The sequence below is a fragment of the Oryctolagus cuniculus genome, chromosome 7, assembly GCF_964237555.1.
Source record: "Oryctolagus cuniculus chromosome 7, mOryCun1.1, whole genome shotgun sequence".
NCBI lineage: Eukaryota > Metazoa > Chordata > Mammalia > Lagomorpha > Leporidae > Oryctolagus > Oryctolagus cuniculus.
In genome coordinates this window covers 78,166,596-78,187,040 of record NC_091438.1, presented here as the reverse complement: position 1 = coordinate 78,187,040, position 20,445 = coordinate 78,166,596, and the positions used below count along the sequence as shown (strand labels likewise).

The 20,445-nt window shown below is 52.8% G+C and overlaps 1 protein-coding gene across 3 annotated transcripts; it reads right to left on the bottom strand.

The window, feature by feature from the left end:
• Positions 1 to 7,204: 7,204 nt before the first annotated feature.
• On the bottom strand, positions 7,205 to 17,443 carry GFI1 (growth factor independent 1 transcriptional repressor). 3 transcript variants are annotated; one of them, XM_017346086.3, is made up of 7 exons: positions 17,356 to 17,443; positions 14,739 to 14,950; positions 14,239 to 14,421; positions 12,011 to 12,501; positions 11,775 to 11,912; positions 10,704 to 10,869; positions 7,205 to 8,513 (listed from the first exon to the last, which is right to left on the bottom strand). In XM_017346086.3, the coding sequence occupies exons 2-7, from the start codon at positions 14,851 to 14,853 to the stop codon at positions 8,335 to 8,337; spliced, it is 1,272 nt and encodes a 423-aa protein (XP_017201575.1). In that variant the 5' UTR covers positions 14,854 to 14,950; positions 17,356 to 17,443; the 3' UTR covers positions 7,205 to 8,334. The 3 variants fall into 3 exon arrangements, with proteins under 3 accessions (XP_017201575.1, XP_069934137.1, XP_069934138.1); XM_070078036.1 differs by lacking the exon at positions 17,356 to 17,443 and adding an exon at positions 15,800 to 17,283; XM_070078037.1 differs by lacking the exons at positions 11,775 to 11,912; positions 17,356 to 17,443 and having other exon boundaries at positions 14,739 to 15,743.
• Positions 17,444 to 20,445: the final 3,002 nt, after the last annotated feature.

The following is a 20,445-nucleotide window of genomic DNA, read 5'->3' as shown; positions in this document are numbered from 1 at the left end:
GAGAAAGAGAGAGAGAGAGAGAGGTCTTTCATCCACTGGTTCACTCCCTAGAAGGCCACAACAGCCAGAGCTGCACTGATCTGAAGCCAAGAGCCTGGCGCTTCTTCTGGTCTCCCACACCAGTACAGGAACCCAAGCACTTGGCCATCTTCTACTGTTTTCCCAGGCCATAGCAGAGAGCTGGATAGGAAGTGAAGCAGCGGGACTTGAACCGGCAACCATATGGGATGCCAGCACCTCAGTCAGTGGCTTTATCCACTATGCCATAGAGCTGGCCCCAGACTTTTTAAAAATAAATAAATAATACTATGCAAAAACCAACCAAAAACAAGTGTTATAACTATATTATCATCACACAAAATAAACTTCAAAGTGAAAAAAAGAATTATTAAAAACTGAATAGAAATGAATAATGACAGAAATAATTTGCTAGGAAAATATAATAATTCAAAATGTTATGCACCTTATAAGAAGTCTAAAAATAGGCAAAAGTAAAAGAGTTGACAGCACTCAAAGAAGACATGTATAACTCAATAATCACCGTGAGAGATGTTAACATATATCTCTCAGTAACACTGATTGAGCAGACAAATTATTTACAGTAAGGAAGATTTGAACAACATCTTTTTTTATAAAGACTTATTTATTTATTTGAAAGCCAGAGTTACAGAGAGGAGGAGAGACACAGAAAGAGAGAGATCTTCCATCTGCTGGTTCACTCCCCAAATGGCTACAACGGCTAGGGCTGGACCAGGATAAAACCAGGAGCCAGAAACTTCTTCCAGGTCTCCCACGTGGATGCCGAGGCCCAAATATTTGGGCCATTTTCTGCTTTTTTCCCAGGCACATTAGCAGAGAGCTTGATTGGAAGTGGAGCAGCTAGGACACAAACCAGGGCCCGTATGGGATGCTGGGGTCCCAGGCAGCTGCTTTACCACTTTGTCACAACACTGACCCCAAAACAAGACCTTTTTAAACTTAATGTGAAGAACTTGGACCCAGCCATTGGAAATTAACACATTCTTTTCAAGCACACACCATCTGTAAAAATTGACCATGGAGAAAGCCACAAAATAAATTTCAACAACTATAAGAAAATTAATATCATGCTGATTATATTCTCTGATCAAAATATAATTATAAATCACGTTAAAAATTACTGAACAAACATGCTTATACATTTTTAATTAGCTTGTTAATAATACAGCTGCCAAATAAGAAATCTGGTTCGATAAGATATAAAAATGAATGATATGGGGCCGGCGCTGTGGCGCAGCGGGTTAACACCCTGGCCTGAAGCGCCAGCATCCCAAATGGGCGCTGGTTCTAGTCCCGGATGCTCCTCTTCCGATCCAGCTCTCTGCTGTGGCCTGGGAAAGCAGTATAAGATGGCCTAAGTCCTTGGGCCCCTGCACCCACATGGGAGACCCAGAAGAAGCTCCTGGCTCCTGGCTTCAGATCAGCGCAGCTCTGGCCATTGTGGCCAAATGGGGAGTGAACCAGCAGATGGAAGACCTCTCTCTCTGTCTACCTCTCTCTGTAACTCTGTCTTTCAAATAAATAAGATAAATCTTTTAAAAAAATGGATGATAATGTTCCAAAAGCTAATAAAATAGAGATCTTTATCAATCGAGCAAGAAAAAAGTTAAAGGCACAAATAAACAGTATTAGAATGAAAAGCTTAACATAATTATATAGATTTTTTTTAAAATCTGACAACCCAATGAAATGTTTGTGTCAATTAATTTGAAAAGCTGAAAGAAACAATAATTTTTCCGGAATATATTATAAATCTATTTAGAAAAAAGTTCATAACCTTAATAGACCTGGAGTCACTAAAGCTTAAATATACCCTCTCCTTTGTCATCCAAAAAAACCTCAGATGAGTTCTATCAAACATTCAAAGAATATGTTACCCTGGTCTTTTACAAATTATTACAGAAAACAGAAAAAGAACAGTTGCCCTAATCATTTGAGACAAGTCAAAACTTGGACAGTGTAAGGAAGATTGTAAGCCAGTTTCTCTAATAAGCATAAATGCAAATATCTTAAGTAAAGATCAACAAACCAAATCAACAATGTAGTTTTTTTTTAAATGACTAAGTTGTGGTTCATCCCCTACCCACCCCCATAATGCAAGATGACGTAACATTAGAAAACCTACAAATGAAGCCGGCGCCGTGGCTCAATAGGCTAATCCTCCACCTTGCGGCGCCGGCACACCGGCTTCTAGTCCCGGTTGGGGCGCCGGATTCTGTCCCGGTTGCCCCTCTTCCAGGCCAGCTCTCTGCTGTGGCCAGGGAGTGCAGTGGAGGATGGCCCAGGTGCTTGGGCCCTGCACCCCATGGGAGACCGGGAAAAGCACCTGGATCCTGGCTCCTGCCATCGGATCAGCGCGGTGCGCCGGCTGCAGCGGCGGCCATTGGAGGGTGAACCAACGGCAAAGGAAGACCTTTCTCTCTCTGTCTCTCTCTCTCACTGTCCACTCTGCCTGTCAAAAAAAAAAAAAAAAAAAACCTTGAAAAATATTAATTTAGTTTCCATATATCAGAAGCAGACGAATAGAAAATGAAGTTAAAAAAAAAAAAAAAAACTGTGGGGGAGGGCATTCAGCCTAGCAGCTAACACTCCATTCAGGACGCCTGTATCCCATCCCTGTGGGAACACCTGGGTGTGATATGGTACTCAACTCCAGCTTCCTGACAATGCAGACCCTGGGAGGCAGCAAGTGATGGCTCAAGTAACTGACCTACCACCCACGTGTGAGACATGGGTTGAGTTTCTGGCTTTCAACTTTAGCCTCAGCCCATGCACAGCTGTAGTGGGTATTTGGGGAGTAAAACAGAAGATAGGTGGTCTCTCTCTATCTTCATCTCTATCCCTATCTTTCTGCCTCTTAAGTAAATAATTTTTAAAAGATTTATTTATTTATTTATTTATGTGCCAGGCAGAGTTACAGACAGAGAGGGAGAGACAGAGAGAAAGGTCTTCCATCCACTGGTTCTCTCCCCAAGTAGCCACAATGTCTGGAGTTGGGCTGATCCAAAGCCAGGAGCCAGGAGCTTCTTCCAGGTCCCCCATGCAGGTACAGGGGACCAAGGACTTGGGCCATCCTCCACTGCTTTCCCAGGCCACAGCAGAGAGCTGGATCAGAAGTGGAGCAGTCAGGACAGGCACCCGCACTCACATGGGATGCCGGCACCACAGGTGGCGGCTTTACCTGCTAAGCCACAGCGCCAGCCCCTCCAACAGAGTTTTTTACAAGCAAGAACAAAGGGCCAAGAGTAGCTGACATATTCCTGAAGAGGACGAAACAGGTCAGGAAAAATAACTTAAATTCATTAGAACACTATGGCTTTGGCATTGAGATAGACAAAGTAACCAGCAGAACAGATCAGCAAGCCCAGAATGAGAGCGTACAGAAACTGAAACTTGGCATGTGACACAGATGGCATTACAGAGGGGAAAGGTGGAATTTATAATAAATAATGTTGGTATAATTGGAAAAATTTCAATTAGATCCTATTTCACATTATATACATACAGCCAGACTAAAAAGCTAATGTTATGAGCAAAAATTTAAATATTTTAGAAGAAAATATAGAGGATGATCTTATTACCATCAATTAGGGAAGAGATTCTTAACCACAATAAAAAAATAGAAACCATAAAGAAAAAGAGAAATACAACTGACTACATTAATACAAAAATAAAAACAAAACAAATCTTCTCTTCAAAGTGAAAAAGTGCACATTTAGTTAACAACTGTTAGTTAAATATGTACTAAGAGGTGAGTATTCAGAATATACTTAAAGAACAAATTAATAAAAAGCAAGCAACTCAAGCAACCAAAATGGACAAAGCACGTGACAGGCATTTCACAGGAAAAGAAACCTGTCAACCAATAAACTTATGAAAATATATTCAGTAAGGATTCGGGACCAAAAAAACTACAATGACATTTCACGTCTGACTGGCAAGTGTTTTTAAAGTTTGACAATAGCAAGTGTTGGGAAGGTGTTGTGGATCGACAGCAATTCTCCCTCTTCTTGGTGAGAGTATAAGTTGGTACAAGCGCTTTGGAGAGCAGTTTAATTAAACGCAGCATTTCCATTCCCAGGAGTATACCCAAAAGGATCTTTTTCATAAGGAGATGTAAAAGGTTACTTGCTTCAGAAGTGTTTGTAGTAGGGAAAATTGGAAATGACCAAAATTCTCCCCATGGGAGAGTGGACAAACTGCAAAATACTCATTCATGCAACAGAACTCTAAAGGAAGCAGCTAGAATAAATGAACCACACTACATGTATCCATCTGGATAAACCTCCAAAAACAAATGTTGAGCAAAAAAAAGGAAGGTAGAGAAGGTTATGTATAGTATCATATAAAGTTAAAATATGCTAAATAGTAAATTACATATTGCTTACGGGAATATGCATAAATTAAAGGCATAAAATGTGGCATGATATGTACTAATTTTGACATAGTAGATGCCTCTGAGGAAAAGTGAAAGAGAACAGGATTAGGGAGGAATATATTCCAAAAAACATTAAATTATATCTGGAACATTTTATTTCTAAAACAAAATCTGAAGTAAATGCAGTAGAATAGTGGGTATACTGTTGTTTATTGTTTTATTCTCTGTAATTTCTGGTGTGCTTAAAATATTTTATTTACAAAGTGAGTAACACTGAACTTCAGAAGACACTTTTTCTTAATGATTGATAAAATCCCTAAATACTCAGAATGAAATAAAATTTAATCAAAAAGTTGTCCAAATTCTTACTGTGAAATGTTTCAGTTTTAAGAATGTGTCCATATTGTGTATGAATAAGTAAATGAAATATCTACCCAGATATAAATTATAAATACTCTGAACACAGGGTTAAAAAAATACAAAAATACACACATGTAGATAAAGATTGGGAAGGGACACCAAAAAATCATCATGCACTTTAAAGCAAGAGGATTTTGGGTGAAATTTTGTTAAATTTTTTATCTGACTTAATGAAAGCAAAAAAAGTGAGTACATCACATACTTCCTGAAAAGTTTCCACCACAGAAACACTATGAGCAGAGATTTAAACAAAAGCGCTCTAGCAATGCAAGGCAAAATGTAGTAAAAGGTTTCAGATCTTCCTCCGGCTCAAGCCTTTCTACTAAATGATCGGGTTGAACAAACGGGCACCCAGCAAAGTAACTTGGGTCAAATCACTCTTGCCACCCGGTTTTCAAGGGCAACTGGCAGTCAAGAAGTCGCCAGGGAGTGATACTTTGCTAGCCCTTTAATGAAGGCGGGGCTTCAAAAACTCAATTGTTCCATCCGTGTCTCAAATCAATCAGATGAAATTGGCCTTTTACGTGGCCTGAATCCCGATAGCCCAGCACACTCGATAGGTAATTCAATCCCGCCTGGTGCAGATGAAGGCAAACTCAAAGCAGCTACTGAAAGGGTTGCTCTTCTCAGAGCTAGCTGTGCTTTTCCACTTTTATGCACGAGCTGAGCTTCACCAACTGGCTGGCTGGCGGGGCTATTAAAAATTCAGTGAGAGACACAAAGGTGTGCTCGGTGTCTCTCGTTACCCTTTCTCCTGTTACCTCAGCAGACAAAAGCCATAGCGAGCCTGCCTCATGAATTATGTGACATGGAATATTCAATCTATTTTTAATCGAGCCAAGTAATAACATTAAGAGAGATATTTGCAATCTTCAAATTTCACACGGTCATAGGCACAGTAATTTGTTTTGATTCTAAATTGGGGATCTCAAGATACAATTCTTTCCAAAAACAGGCACTCGGTTAACGTGGAAATGACAACTTCTCATTTATGGCATAAGCAGGGATAATGAAATGGGCCATGTGTTCCAGGTGTCCAAAGGGGAGAGCAGGACGGGTTTCAATCAGTTCTACTCACCCCTTGGTGCAACGTCTTTGCTTTTGAAATCAGGTTGGAAACAAGCAAGCAGTAGGCACAGTGACTTCTGTGGGAAGAACATCTTGTTACCTTTATTCACTGGGAGCTTTGCCTCTAAAGATGGCAGGAGACAGTTCCTGCTGTCCATCCCCCATCAGTTCTGGAGAACCACCTTAAACTGCATTACAAAGTAAACAGCCAACTTTTGAATCAGAGGAAAAACCAACGTAGAGTAGAAAGACGCCACATTGGAAAGCCAGTGAAGGTATCCCAGGTCTGAGATTTGGAGGGACAGGAGAAGAGCAGCCTCGAAGCCCCCAGCCCACCAGCTCAGAAAGAAGGTCCTGTCCACTGGTTTCTGACGCAGTCGAGGCATTTCCCTTCCTTTTGTGCTGTGAAGAGCAGAGCCAGCTCACAAAATGAAGCAGGAGGCAATTTTCCCTGTCCCTTCTCTCACCGTCTCAGCAAACACTTACTGATCGCCCCCTGTGTGCCAGGCACTATTCTGGGAGCTGATGACTCAGCAATGACCAAATTAATAAAGCGTCACAGGACACTGTCCTCACTGCTGTACCCCTAACACACAGGACAGTGCTGGGGCCATACTAGCCGCTCGACCCAGTATACATGAGCTTGATATGAATGAAAACGAGCAGCCTACTGGAGTCACGTGGGCCCTGCACATCCCGAATGCCTGCTGGGAGGTGTCAGCGCACATGGCAGGGATTTAGGCCAGGCCCTTATCCAGATCCCAGTTCTACTACTCCATGCGTCTTCTGGTTGGTCTGTTGCCTGGGGCGGGGCAGCTACTCAGTGTGATACTTCTTCTCATTCCGAGGCTACAGAATCGAAGTAAATATTGATGGACGGAGATGACAGAACCATGTCTACATTTAATGGCCAAGGAAATGGCTATTGAAGAAATTAAAGGATTTGCTAAGGCCAGAAATTTGGTTTCTTTACTGTCTGGGAGCCTCCTGGCCTGAAAGTCCCTGAGAGGCTCAGAGGAAAGAGCCAGGTAGCTGTGGGCTCATCAAGGACTCGGCAGTGCGGGAGCTTAGCTTCACACGCCTTCTAGTGTTTCTGCGGAGAAACAATTACCCTGGAGCATAGAAGGAAAAGTCCGTGGGAACCAGAGCAACTAGATTTTACTCTTTACTGCATGTGGTCTTGCCTGCTTCGCTTTCACTCTCCTCTCCAGTTTCCTTCAGCACCAGCATCCCCACCCCCACCCTAAGACGTACACCTCCCCCGGATTCCCTGCCTAAATGAAAGGCCACGTGTACCAGTCTTAATACTTTATTAACTTAAAACATCACTCTAATAAATACGTATTAAACACACATAATGCACTCCAGAAGATCTAAAAATGCGTACAAATGTCACCAAAGTGAAAATGCCACATTCCCCTCACATGGTCCACATGGAGAGGCAGAACCTTGGAGACAGAGGCTTCTCTCCCACCTGCCTGTCGGCTAGACATCTTAAAAGTATCAGCTTCACAAGAAAACACTGAATATACACAAGAGGCTTTGAAATAACTCCTTAGCCGCTGTTTGTTTACATGTGGTAAAATCCAGCAGAGTCCAAAGGGAAGGTTCAAGATCCTGGGTTGTTGTCTTCTCAGAGTTCTCTCCAGGGGAAAGAGCAGACCAGTCGCTAGCAGGTGCAGCTGTTAGCTTTCAGAGGCTGGAACCTAGCATGGTGCTTGGTACCTTGGTAGCTGGTGGTCCACACACATTCGCTGAATGAATGAATGAATGAATGACACCTGGTCTGCAGGCTTTGCTCCATGCCTTTCCCTCCTCCAAGGAAGTCTCCAGAGGCCTCCAAGCCCCTCTCATCACCAAGTCCATTCCTTCCTGAGGGATACTCCACAGTGTATCTCGTGATCCCCCAAGTACTAAACTCCTTCTCCAAATTAGTTCCTGAACCAGTTTTTGAGAAGAAACGATTCCCCCCAAGATCTACAGACAAGCACCCAACAGAAAGGGGTCAATCGACCCCCAGAAGAAAAAAAAAGTAACACTCATTCATCTTTCTGGAAAACCACATTAGCACGGGGCCACCTGTTCACCTTGTAACAGGTGAGTCCCCTCCTCCCACTTGGGATCTGGAGGAAGAGGGGAGAATCCGGAGGACCTCCCTGTCTCTGGAGCAGGGCTGGGAAGGTTTCATCCCGCCCCACTTGATTTTGCACCCTCTGGTGTTCAAGGCCCAGCAGGTTCCTGGGGGTCTCCACTCTGGCTGTCCTCCGGAAATGCTCCTCGCCCCCCTCCACCCCCGACAGCTCCAGGACATCCTTGCAGGAGCCACCAGCTGACCTGGAAGGCCTGAGAAGTCGGGGTGGGAGTGGGGGGCTGGGGGGGGGGCTGCCCTTGTAGTGTTGTGCGAGCCAAGCCGCTGCCTGCCAGCCTGCTCATTTGAGCCCGTGCTGCGTCTCCCGGTGCCGCCGGAGGTCCACCTTCCTCTGGAAGCCCTTCCCGCACAGGTCACAGCCAAAGGGCTTGAAGCCCGTGTGCTTGCGGCTGTGGGTGATGAGGTTGGAGCTCTGGCTGAAGGCTTTGCCACACACCTGGCACTTGTGGGGCTTCTCACCTGCGGGGAGGGGAGGGAGAGGGAAGGAAGGATGAGTGTGTGATGACACCAGCAGCTGGCTGCCCCGCCGTCTGAGGCCTTCGAGCAAGCTGGAGGGTGACATGTTGAAATGTGAACTGACTCCCAGCCTGCAACACGGGGCTCAGGAAGCCAGGGGCACACCAGGTGAAAAGGGAGACTTTCTGAGTGGGGTTTCCCAGCCCAAGGCCTCAAACCGTCTCCTGCTGAGCGGAAACAGGGGCAAGGCCACGTGCCCTCCACCCCAGCTGGAGCCAGCCCGGGAGGACTCCCCCTGCCTGGAGAGGCTGAGAGCCCGCCCAGCAGATGTTCGACAGGACGGAGAGGGGGCGGGGAGCCGTCCCACAAACCGTGTGACTGTTCTAATTCAGAGGAAGTTTTCAAATCTGAGTTTCCAAGTGGGCGTTGGTCTGTGTGTGCCAGTGAGCCCGCCTGCCTTCTCGCCCTCAAAGGACAGCAGAAGAGGTCAGAAGCAAGAACACTTCTCACTTGAAAACCCACATCTTGGAGGTGGGGGTGGGGTGGGGTGGGGTGGGGCGCCACGGTGTGTTTCTCAGGGTAGCTGCTCCTTTTGGTTTGGTTTGATTTTACTTTCTTCTCCTGAGGTTAATCACAGGATTAACCCTTCACTGGCAGATTAATCAACAATAGAACGCGAAAAGGGCTCCTCCCTCCACATCACGTGCTGTGTGTAACAGTCGGGGAAACAACGTGGATTTCCAAACAGCCCCAGCTTGGCCGTTACAGCAAGGGAGAAAAAAATACACACACACACAACATGAAGTTTGTTTTCCAGGACACTGCTGTCCCTCCTGCCACATTCCCTTCTGTCCTCTTGCTTCAAATTCCTTGATCAGAAACCACCCAGCAAAACTGAGTTCACCGCTTTGCAGTCCACCAAATCTGGGAAGTGAACTCTAGCTAAAAAGGAAACGATGGATAAGGGCTTAAAGTTTCATTCAGCCGAGATCCTACCTGAAATTGGCTAAATGTGTTCAATACCCTCACTTACGAGGAGTGAATACATGGAAATTTCAGGCTTGGGGGCGGGATTAAAGTAGGGTGTTTCTCAGGTGTTCCGGGTGAGAATATCTGCAGCAACCAGTGTGCCTGTACACATTAACGGTGGGTACTTCTGAACAAGCTACAATTTATTTGGTATCAGTATTCATGTTCTGCAATAAAACTGCCAGTCTCTGTCTCAGGTAAATGTCTTGTCCACTATAAAAGAGTGTTCCTGGCATTAAAGCTCCACCTGCACATAAAGTGTCACGGAGCAGTCCAGGGTTGGAGCCAGAGTGTTCTGTGGCTCCATGAGGTAGGTACTCAGCCTGATTTCTGAGGCACAGACCGAAGAGCAGCTCCTTCTGCTCTGTGAAGCAGCAGTCGGGATCAAACGAGACGAGATTTGAAAGCACTCATAACTTACAGCGCCTGTGATAAGGAACTGTCACTACTGTGGCAGGAGCTTGCTGGCATTTTGAGAAGGGCAATAGGTGACTAGCTTTCTGCCTCTACCAACTTCTATGACTCTGAAAGCAGAATATGATAAACAGTGGTCAAGGTCACAGACATTTGAGAAGTCAGACAGCCCTGAGGTTGAACCCCAGCCCTGCCAGCTTGCTAGCTGGGCAGGTTATTTAACCTTTCTGTGGCCTCACTTTCCTCACCTCTAAAAGGGGGCTAAGGAACAATCCTGACCTCTTAGGGGTGTTGTGAGCATTAAAAATTCTCAGCAGAGAGCTTAGTAATATTTGCCTTTTTTTTTTTTTCTCATTTAGAATAGGCATTCAGACTCCTAAAAACGCAGCCAGTAGGACCACACAAGGAGCCTCTCTGCCAGAGGCTGGGTAGGGTCGAGGGGAAGTCCTCAATCTCTAAACATTCAGAGCAAGGCTCTGGGAGGCGCCTGGAGCGGACAGCACGTGGAGCAGCTGCAAACCTGCAGGAAAGCAGATCTTCCTAGCGCAGACGCTGACCTGGTACGTGGTCCTTCAGACACACCCTGACATCCGGGCTCCTCTGGGGAGAACCGCGTCTCCCAGTGAGCCTAGGAGAACAGGTCCCTTTGCTTTCCTTAGCACAACAGCGATGAACTCCAGCTAGAAGGCTTCCTCCAGCACGCACTGGGACCGGAACAGCGCCGAGACGGCAGGCGAGGGGCTGGCTCACCTGTGTGGATGAAGGTGTGCTTTTTCATGTCTGACTTCTGGTGGAAGCGCTTGCCGCAGTACTGGCAGGGGTAGGGCCGGGTGTCTGAGTGGATGAGCAGGTGTGTGGACAAGGTGGACGACCTCTTAAAGCTCTTGCCGCAGATCTTACAGTCAAAGCTCCGTTCCTGCGGAGAGACAGACGTGGCACTCCTGCTGCATCCGCGCGGGCCGCCACGCTCTGCGCCTGCAGCCCCGCAGCGCGGTTCTGCCTCCCGAGCGGGCGCAGCAGCGTCCCGGCTCCACTCTCCAGTCGCCTCCTTTCACACCTTCCCCTTCACAACTTTTCTATCACGACGCTTTTCACCCACAGCCCTCACCCTCTGGTGACATCGGGTCCCCACCCTGCACTCTTGACACTCATCTGCACGCACTTCTCCACCTCCCGCCACAAGAGGCTTCAACCTCAGTCACTTGAGACGCCCCCTCACCCCACCCCGGGCCAGCACGGGTGTTGGGGAAGATGAGCCGACTCTTTTCAGTGAGTCAACCTTGGTAAAGGAGCTTTCTCCCGGTATAGCTATCGGTGTACACTGTGTCTCTCAGCACCTGCCAGGTTAGGCAACGATGCACCCTTATGACTGAACCAACGAAAACACGGCACGACAAATGTGTTACTGGACGCTCTTAACCAGCCGAGGTCCTGCCCTTTCAGTCGGGAGGGGCCAATGCAGATTAAGTGACAGCCATTTGGAGCAAAGAACAGAGGCAAAGAATCAGCTAATAAATCTGTTGTATCAGCAGCAAAGAGTCGGTGCACACAAACCTTCCGAAACCCACACTGATGATCCATATCACTCTCAAGGCTCACAATGACGTGACACCAAAACCTAGGGCTGCCTCAAAGCCAGAGCCGGCCGCGGCCCACCTTTCCCTGCACACCTACACCGGGGCCAGGGCGCACCGCACGGCGGCTGGCAAGAGCGCACTGGAGGCAGGTAGGAGGAATTTGCCGGGCACAGGCGGCTGAGGCCGCGCCCAGGAGAAGCGCAAGACCCCGAGGGCGGAAACCTGAGCGGGGCCGCGCGCTTACCTGCGAGTGCACGGCTTTGTGCTGCTCCAGGCTCACCGCGTGCCCGAAGGTCTTGCCGCACATCTCGCAGGCAAAGGGTCTCGTGCCGCTGTGGGACCTGCGCACGTGCACCTCGAGCCCGTGCGGAGTGGAGAACACCTGAGACGGGTGGGGCCGGGGAAAAGGCCGCTGAGAGGGGCCGCGGGGAGCGGGCGCTGCCAGGGTGCGGGCTGAGGGCGCGGGAGCGGGAGCCTCACCTTGCTGCACTTGATGCACTTGTAGGAGCCGCCGCCCAGCAGCAGGCGGGTGCACAGCAGCTCTGACTCCACCTTGACGCCAGCGCCCTTGTCCGCCAGCAGCTCGTGGCCTCGCTCTGGGTACAGCCCGGCTGCCGCTGCATGGGGCCGCTCCAACAGTCCCGCCGCCGTGGGCCCGAAGTCGCCATAGAGCCCCAGGCCCGCGCCGCTGCTGCCGCCGCCGCCTCCTGCGCCGCAGCCCCCTGGCGCCCCGCTCCCCGCGCCGCCGGTAGCCCGCTCCGGGCCGTACAGCGCTGCAGGGTGGCCCGGCTCTCGAGCGCGCTCGCAGAAGAGGCCTAGCTCGGCGCCACGCTCCAGGGCCGCGCACGGCCGGTAGCTCTGCACCAGGTGCCTCAGGTCGGAGCCAGCCAAGCCGCTCCACGAGTACGGCTTGAAAGACAGGGGGAAGGGCTGGGCTTCGTCCAGCGACTGGCACACTGACTTCTCCGAGGCTGTGGAGGCACAAGAGGGGCGTCTGGTCAGGCTTCAGCTTGCTCGCTGCCAGCCCTTCCCCGTCAGAACCCTCCCTGCGCCAGGTGCTAGGGATGCTCCCCAAGCAGAAGGCGGCCAGGGGCCTGGCAGGCCACTGGAGGCGACAGGGTAGCAAACGGTTAAATCGCCAAGGGGTGGGGACCTGGGTTAATTCTGGGCGAGGGCAGTGGAAGCGCTCTGCGGGACTGGGATCTTTTCTGGCTGGACCCGCGCTCCCCGCGGTCCTCTAGGGAAAGGTGCCTTAGTAAGCTCTGAGTTGGGCTGTGCGGGAGGCCAAGGCGGCGGCCACTCCCGCCCTGGACAGCGCTCGTGGACGGTGGCTAGCACCCGCCCTTTCCCAGCCCCTACGTGTTTCCATTCAATCCTTTTTCTTCCTGTGATCCATGACGGAGAAGATCAATTAAAAAAAGAAAAAAAAACAGTGGCCCCAGGCTACCCAAGATGGCAGCTGGAAAACACACACACACACACACACACACACACACACCCCAGGTGTTAAGAGTCCTTAAAATTAAGAGCCCAGAGCAGGTAGCCAAAGGACATCTGGAAAAGGGCTTTAGGCTTGAGTCACCCGCAAGTACTCCCCGTTTCCATTCCTGTTACATAGCTTCATGGGGAAGCCCGAATTTCTCGGAGAGTAATTTTACAATTAGTAATGTTTAGCCACCACCTGCCAGGAGAATAGCTTTCTGAAACCTCGCCCCTTACTGCGAGCATTTTGCTAAAATTAGATACCCAATGTATCCGAGTGCACGCGCACTTTCAAATCTGCTCCCCCGCGCGCGCGCGCGTACCCACACCCACACCCACACCCACACCCACCGCCTGCAGTCTCCTGACCCGGCCGCCTGCTGCAGTGGGAGACTGTACCCGGAGTTTCCAAGCCAGGGGTTCCCGAGAGGTCGGTCTCTGCCGGCCGCGTAGCGCACAGCGAGGAAGGACCCTCCCGCCACTGGCTCCTAGAGACTCCGCAGAGCTCTGCTCTGGCCAAGTCCACTCACTGGGTTTGGGGTTGGTGGGTGGTGGTGGAATCTCTGAACCCCAGTAAGAGCTAAACTGGAAGCAACCGGCCCCTTGACAGAATGCCGCCGTCTGCGCCTTCCTTCTTTCCCCAGCGGACCGAGCCTCGCCCCCACCCAAAGTGCAGTCACTTGGTTTGCGGGAAACTCGATTGCTCGCTGGAAATGAAACCCCAGTGGGCTGGTCCCGAGGCTAGGCCAACCTGACCGAACGAAAAATGAAACAGGTCCCCCGCCTGCGCCTGCCACGACCGAGCCGCTGGCTGAGATTTTTATCCCAAACCCCTTCCTCCTTCCCGGCGCTGGCTCTGCCAGGCCCAAGCTGCCCAGGGCTCCGTTCGTTTTAGGCTCGGAGGTCTGGATTCTGGGATCCTAACACTTTCTAGGGACACGGGCCAGAAAACGAAACACCGACGTTGTTGCCGGTGGAGACGACTGATTTGTGTTTCTATCACCCACGGGCTCCCTGCGCAAACCAGTGCTGGGGACCAGCAGCTGGGCTCCCGCCGCTCTGGGTGGGCACAGCGGACTCGGCGGGCAGGATGCCAGCCCACTCGCCTCTTACCCCTCGGACAAGCTCTCTCCTGCAGGAAAGACTCTTTCAGCCACCCACTTAGCATTTCTGCGCCCACGCACCGCGGGTCCCCGCAGCCCTAGGCGCTCCCAACCGGGCCCTACCTGGAGACACGGAAGGCGACGGAGGCCTCCAGAAATCCTCAAACTCCGAGCTCCGATCGCAGACGCTGCCTTCGCAGCTGTCCGGGGACGTGGAGACTCTGTCGGGGGCCTCGGTTTGCTGCGACTCGGGGGACAAATGGTCCCCGGGCTCCGCCTTCGCCCCGCCTGCACTGGAAGTGCTGTCTGCGGAGAGGAGGTAGGAGAGGGGCTCAGGCTGGTCCAATTTGCCCGAAGGACTCTGAAGGGGCGCCAGTCCGTAGCACCCAGGCGTCCTCCCTCTCCTCCCAGACCCTCACTGGAACCCGCCGGGATCCGAGCTCCAGCCCCGTTGAGGCCGTGGCATCGAGGCGACAAGCCCCGGAGGAACCAGGACAGTAGGAGGAAAAAACAAAAACAAAAACTCGGCCGCAAATGGGACGTAGGGGTTGCTTCTCCCGGTTCCAGGTGAGCGGTGTGTCGCCTCCCCAGGAGCAGCCCCAACCGGCCCGCGCGCCTCGCACCTGGTCGGCCTGGCGCAGGTACATTCTCCAAACGCAGGGAATAATCTGGTCCCGGGGAGCGCGGCTGGTGGTAGCTGTGAGCCTTCTTGCTCTTGACGAGGAATGAGCGCGGCATGGTGGCCCGGCACTCTCCCTACTCCGCTCCGAGGGTCCCTGGAGCCGCTGTCAGCCCACGGTCAAGCCCAGCGCTTCCTTAGCCCCGGCCCGGAGATCTGAGACGGAGGGATCGAGGAGAACCCGATGGCAATGCGGGTCAGCACCCTCCGGGGCCTGGGACTGGGCACTCAGGCGCAGAGAGCGCGCGGGCCAGGGAGGAGCGAAGGCCTGCGGAAGGAGGGGCTTGGCCCCGCCGCGCCGCGCTCACCAGGTGGCACTCGGACAGGTGGCGCAAGCCCCGTCCGCCGCCACCACTGCCACGGCTCAGCGGTAAAACCCGTCCCCGGAGGGCCCTAGCTCAGGCCCCGCTTCCCCTGCCCTGCTCACGCCCCCACGCCCCGCTCCTGGCCTAGCAAACCTCTCTCCCGCAATCCAGCTCTCCTAAGAGCCCTAGTACCCGACGGCTCGGTTACCCCACTGCCTGCCTGGCTCAGCTTCAGGCCTGGGGAGGGAGCACGGGGACCGGCGGATCAGTTCAGGGGCTGGTGATACGTCAGTGGTCGAGGACCCAGAAGACCTCCAAGAACCCGCTGCAAACCTGAGGGGGGCAGGGGCGGGGCGCGCTAGGCTGGACTAAGGGGCGGGGTCGGGAAGGACTGTAGCAGAGGAGCTGGGGCCAGCAGAGCCGGAGAACAGTCAGCAGGGCAGAGGGCAGAAAAGTGAAGGGGATGGCAGACGACCAACCCCAGTCCGGAGAGAAACTCGCATCCGGGAGATCCCGCTCGCCCCTCACTCTTGTCCCACGCAGAGAACGGTTGTCTCTGAAGCCGCGGGGCGGGGGGTGGGGGGTGGAGCGGCCCGCACAGGCTGGGGCCCTGGAGAGCTACTCCAGACGTTGTAGAAATAATTTCGGAAACCAAGCCCCCCCCCCGGGGGGGGGAGGAAGCATTTTCCAATCTGCTCACCCCAAATCTTGTCCTAGGGAAGTCGAACCCGATTCAGGCGCGCTGACCGGGAAGCGCACGGTGTCCGGAATCCCTGGAGCACCGACGGTTTAGGGAACAAGGCAAGACAGACGCCCGAGCGCGCAGGCTGCTCCGGCGGTGGCCAGACTGCCGGGGTCGGCCGCAAGCCCAGCAGGGAGCGAGCCGCCCGCTGTGTCGCTCTCATTAACCCCCAATCAGTTCACTTAATCCCGGGTCGAAACCTGAGCCCGGCGGGAGGCGGGGCTGCAACTCCCGCTCAGCTCCCGGCCAGCTCTGGAGGCGGGACCCCGCCGCTGAGGTCCGTGGTGAACGAATCTGCCGGCCTCCCGGGACGGAGGAGATGGGGACCGCGCTCCCAGGAGACCTGCGGCCTTGGCAGGCTCTTGGTGGCCTCGGCTGGGTCCGAAACAAGGGTCCTGGGGAATCCAGGCCAGGGGCAGGACCCCTTGTCTTCCGGCTTCGCGCGGTTCGCACGGCCGGACTAGGAGCCACTCAGCTCCCAGGACGAGATGCGGGACACAGCTTGAGTCTGTCCGTTGGTACAATGGCTCAAAACGAGTCCTGGGGAGGCCTCGACCCCTGTAGGGAGCGCAGTCTCTGCTGCAGGGCCTCAGCCCCACGGCGTCCCTTCCCTGGAGGAGTTGGGGATAAGGCCTGGGAGAAAAGACGGCTGGGCCATGTCGTGGGGCCCCCGGCGACATTTCCTGCGACTGCAGAGCCAGCTTGCCCCTAGGGGTGAGGGTGCTGCTCGCCTGCGTCCGGACTGGCTCCAAGGCCTGGCTGGGACTGTGCTGTTTCGGTCCCCCACCCACCCACCTTGCACTCTTGGCCGTACAAATCAGCACAAAAGCCCGAACCAATTATTTAAATAACCATGGAACTCGGAAGAAGAAACTGGGGTGAAGCGAAGCCTAGGGATCCAAGCACGCTAGCCGGGAGCAGCACGAACGGGGGAGGGCTGCAGGGCCGTCCGCTCCCGCGATGGGTCTGGACTAGCAGGGTCGGCGCGCGGACGTGGACACCGCCTCCCAGGCAGGGAGGCAAACCCACGCCTCCCTCCCGGCCAGCTTTGCCAGTTCCTGCAGGGGGGCGGGGGATGGGGGGCGGCAGGGCCTGGGGCTGAGCGCGTGGGAAGGAGACCTGGCGCTGCAGCTGGCAGCCGGGGGCGGGGCGGTGCCCTAGGCGCACGCGGGCGCGCGGGGCCTCTCCTCTAGCTCAGGGCCCGGGAAGGCGGGCGCTAAAGGCGCTGAGGGGGCGGCCTCCCGAGCTCAGCGGCCACCGCCTCGCCACCAGATGTTTCCTTCCCTGGTGGATCCCACTCCCCTGCCGAATCACCAAAACCACCTCTTGTGCGCGCCCCCCAGCCCCACAGTTCCAGTCTGGGCGCGCGGGTCCCGCCGGAACCCAGCGGCCAGCCCTCTCCCGCTCTCGCACAGCAGCCGGCAGCAGGTGGGGAGCCGCCTGCGCCCTCGGGTCGCCCCCCGCAGTGCCAGTGCCCGGACAGTCCCCGCAGCCGCCCCCGACAGCGGACCTACCTGCGAGGTCAGGGCGCGGGCACCGCGCTCCGAGAGCTTTCAAATGGGATCTGGCTTTCGGGAGAGCCCGCTCTCTGACTTTTTTTTTTTTTAATCTCCTTCGGAGCTCAGCCCCCAAAACCACAAGCTTCACTTCCTGAGCGTTACAGAGCGGCCCGCGAGCCCTCGCAGACCTGCCCCCAGGCCCCGGCGCGCTCCCTCTTTGCGCAAGGGGTTGGGGGCGGACACCGGACCGGCCTCTCCAGCCCCGGTTCCGGGAGCCCCTTCGCGGCCCTGTATGTGTGCGGGGTGGGGGGTGGGGAGCAGGGGCTGGGGGAACCCGGAGGTCGGAACACCCAGGCACTAGAAATGGCTCGAAAGAAAAAGAACTATTCTTGGCTCCCGGGAGGCTTCCGCAGCGAGAAGAAGTCACAGATTCGGGACACAGATTGACTGGAGCGGCGCGGGGTGGGGGTGCGCGCGGCTCCGAGGAGGCCTCCCTGCCGCTCCGACCGTGGGCACCCCCAGACCCGCCGCCTGCTCGGGCTGCGCCGCCCCCGGGTCCGGGCCGTGAATCACCGGCCCGCGGCGCCGCCGGGCTGGAGCCCGGCGAGTGGCCGCGGCGTCCGCAGAGCGAAACCTGCCCCGCGGCCCCGAAATAGCTTGTTGTGGAAACACTTCGGGATAAATACGCCCAACGAGGCTGAAAATACCTTGACACCCAATCTGAGAGGTTTGCTCATTTCCCTTCGGATTTAGGTAATGGTTAAATTTGGAAGAGGTGGGCGAGTGCCGAGCCCCCGGCGGACAGGGCCCAGGCGGCGCGTCCCGCGGGCGCCCGGCGGGGCCGGTGGCCGCGCCCACCCCGCGCGCGGCTCGCCCGCGTCGGCCCGGGCCACTCAGCCTTCGGCTCATTTCCGTTGGTCGGAGCTGCGGGGTTCGGGGCTGCGGGATTCAGGGGGGCAGCGGCTGCGGCTGGTCGGATGAGCCCGCCCGGCAGAGGCTAGCCTGGGGAAGCGGGGCCACGCACTCAGGCACCGGGTCCTGGCGGGGATCCGCAATGCACCCCAACAGCACGACCCTGGTGACTGCTCACGGAAAGCCTCTTCGTTTCCGACTGCACGTTCGTGAGGGCAAGCACCGGGCCTCGGCATTATGTCCCCGGTGGGTGGGCTCTCTACAAACGTGTGTAGACCGAGTAAATGAGCGAGTGTAATGGATGAAGTGATTTTATTAATAGAACAGGGAAGAACACCTTAGAACTGCACTCCTAAACAGTGTGCCACGACGGACAGTGTGTGGCCTGCTGCAAAGCTCTGCCTGCTAAAATGGCAATCAATCACTGTGCCCACGCTATTTTTCTGAATGAAATGAACTGGATTTTGATCAGTACTTCGTGAACAGTAAATCTCCAGTGTCAGACGCTGAGGGGGGTGGGGTGGGGGAGTGTTTCCTCCCCTTGCAAAATAACCCTATTTGTAGGTCAATCCAAAATTGTTATTTAAAACAAGCAAAAAGCCCTTAAATCCTCTCCCTAGAAAATGCTTTCTAAAATGAATTTTTTTTGTGGAAAATATTTGTTGAGCGTAGCAGTGCTTCAGGCATGGGTTGATCAGTTAACCATTGTACTACCACTGGATGCCCGGCACCGGGCCAGGGCAGCTCTGATGGGCTGGCTCCTTAGCCTCCTGCTGCTGCTGTCCATTTGCGCCCCACACCCTCTCTTGCTAAATGAGGGGTTCAGCAATCTCAGAAGGATTACAAATACTGAATTAGCCAAAGGGAAATTAAGGACATTTTGTTGATAGCTTCAATCCTGTGTGCTTTGTTTTAGCCTAAGGTGTAAAAAATCTCAAAGTAGTCCAAAAACGAATCTTTCCCTTATTCTCTGCTCAAGAGCAGGGTGGGGAGCACATTTTTTAAAAAAGAAAATGATAAATTGGACAAAATAGAATTTCTTATCAACAAAGTTCGAGAGAAATGGGTGAACCATTTCCTTTGCAGCTTAAAAAAGTTCAAAGCCAGAATTTCTTGAAAAGGTGCTGTGACTATTTAGTAGTCTAGTTGAGTGTTGCTGTGTGAAGTCTGAGAAAACTTGGGGCAGGGAATTGACAGTCTACGACAATTTATTATCCACTTCAAAATGACCAGAGGAGAAGAGCTGAAAGGTTCCCAATATGTAGAATGTTAACAGTTGAGGGGCTGGAAATGCATTATGCATTGTGCGCATGGATCACATTTTAATACGGTACCTCATAAATAGTATGAGAAGTATGAATGTTATATAACAGTTTAAAATTAAAATTTTGAAAACCCTAAAATTGAAAAAGGAGGAGGGGGAGGGGTGAGGGAGGAGGAGGAGGAAGAAACTCCGAGGAGGGTATGAAGCCGCTAATAAGCACAGTGAGCTGAATTGTCTCGGAAGACATCCCTTTCATCCAGATTAAATTTAGTCGTCTTTCTGGTTGCCTTTCATGGCCTCTCAGGATTTCTGAGTTTACTCACTAGAACTGGGAACTGGGCCAGGGACGCCCAAAGCAGAGTGGGTGGAAAGGAGATGGCACTGAATCCCCCTACAGATCTTTGTCATTTTGAACCATGTGGATGCATTGTTAATCAAACAAATGCATGTGAGAAATATATAACTGGCACGGTCAGCTCAGCTCCCAGGCGGTGAGTGCCGAGGGGTGCGCTCCACACTTTGGAGAGCACAGTTAGGAAGCTTGCAGGGTTCCAGCGCTGGAAGGCAAGATACCATGATCCACCTCTGTCGTCCCAGTGCTCCCAGCCGCCTCTTACTCACTGCTGAACTGAGGGTGAAGAACAGGCCCACGCACATTGTTTAAAAAGACTCCTCCTCCACCCACATACACTGGTGTGGAGCTGAAATGGATCTAACGGTAAGCACAATGTAAACTTGGGGCATTATTTTCTATAAACAAAGCGAAGCCCTTATAGGGACTTTCCAAAACAAGAATTTTAAGTTTACTGATTTTTCAGCAATTTCCTAATTGTTTCTAAACAGTCATTTATCTGTAGGCACCAAAAGCAAATGATCTTCTCAGATGGCAAACGTTCCCAAGTTCGGGTCAGGGGCTCATTTATTTCAAG

What these genes read in the sequence shown, in the direction of transcription:
- GFI1 (XM_017346086.3), bottom strand. Translation starts at nt 14,853, where the DNA reads ATGCCGCGCTCATTCCTCGTCAAGAGCAAGAAGGCTCACAGCTACCAC. An exon ending in ACCTGCGCCAGGCCGACCAG is followed by an intron (nt 14,422 to 14,738) that starts GTGCGAGGCGCG and finishes TCCTCTCCGCAG; the next exon opens with ACAGCACTTCCAGTGCAGGC. An exon ending in ACAAAGCCGTGCACTCGCAG is followed by an intron (nt 10,870 to 11,774) that starts GTAAGCGCGCGG and finishes GTCTCTCCGCAG; the next exon opens with GAACGGAGCTTTGACTGTAA.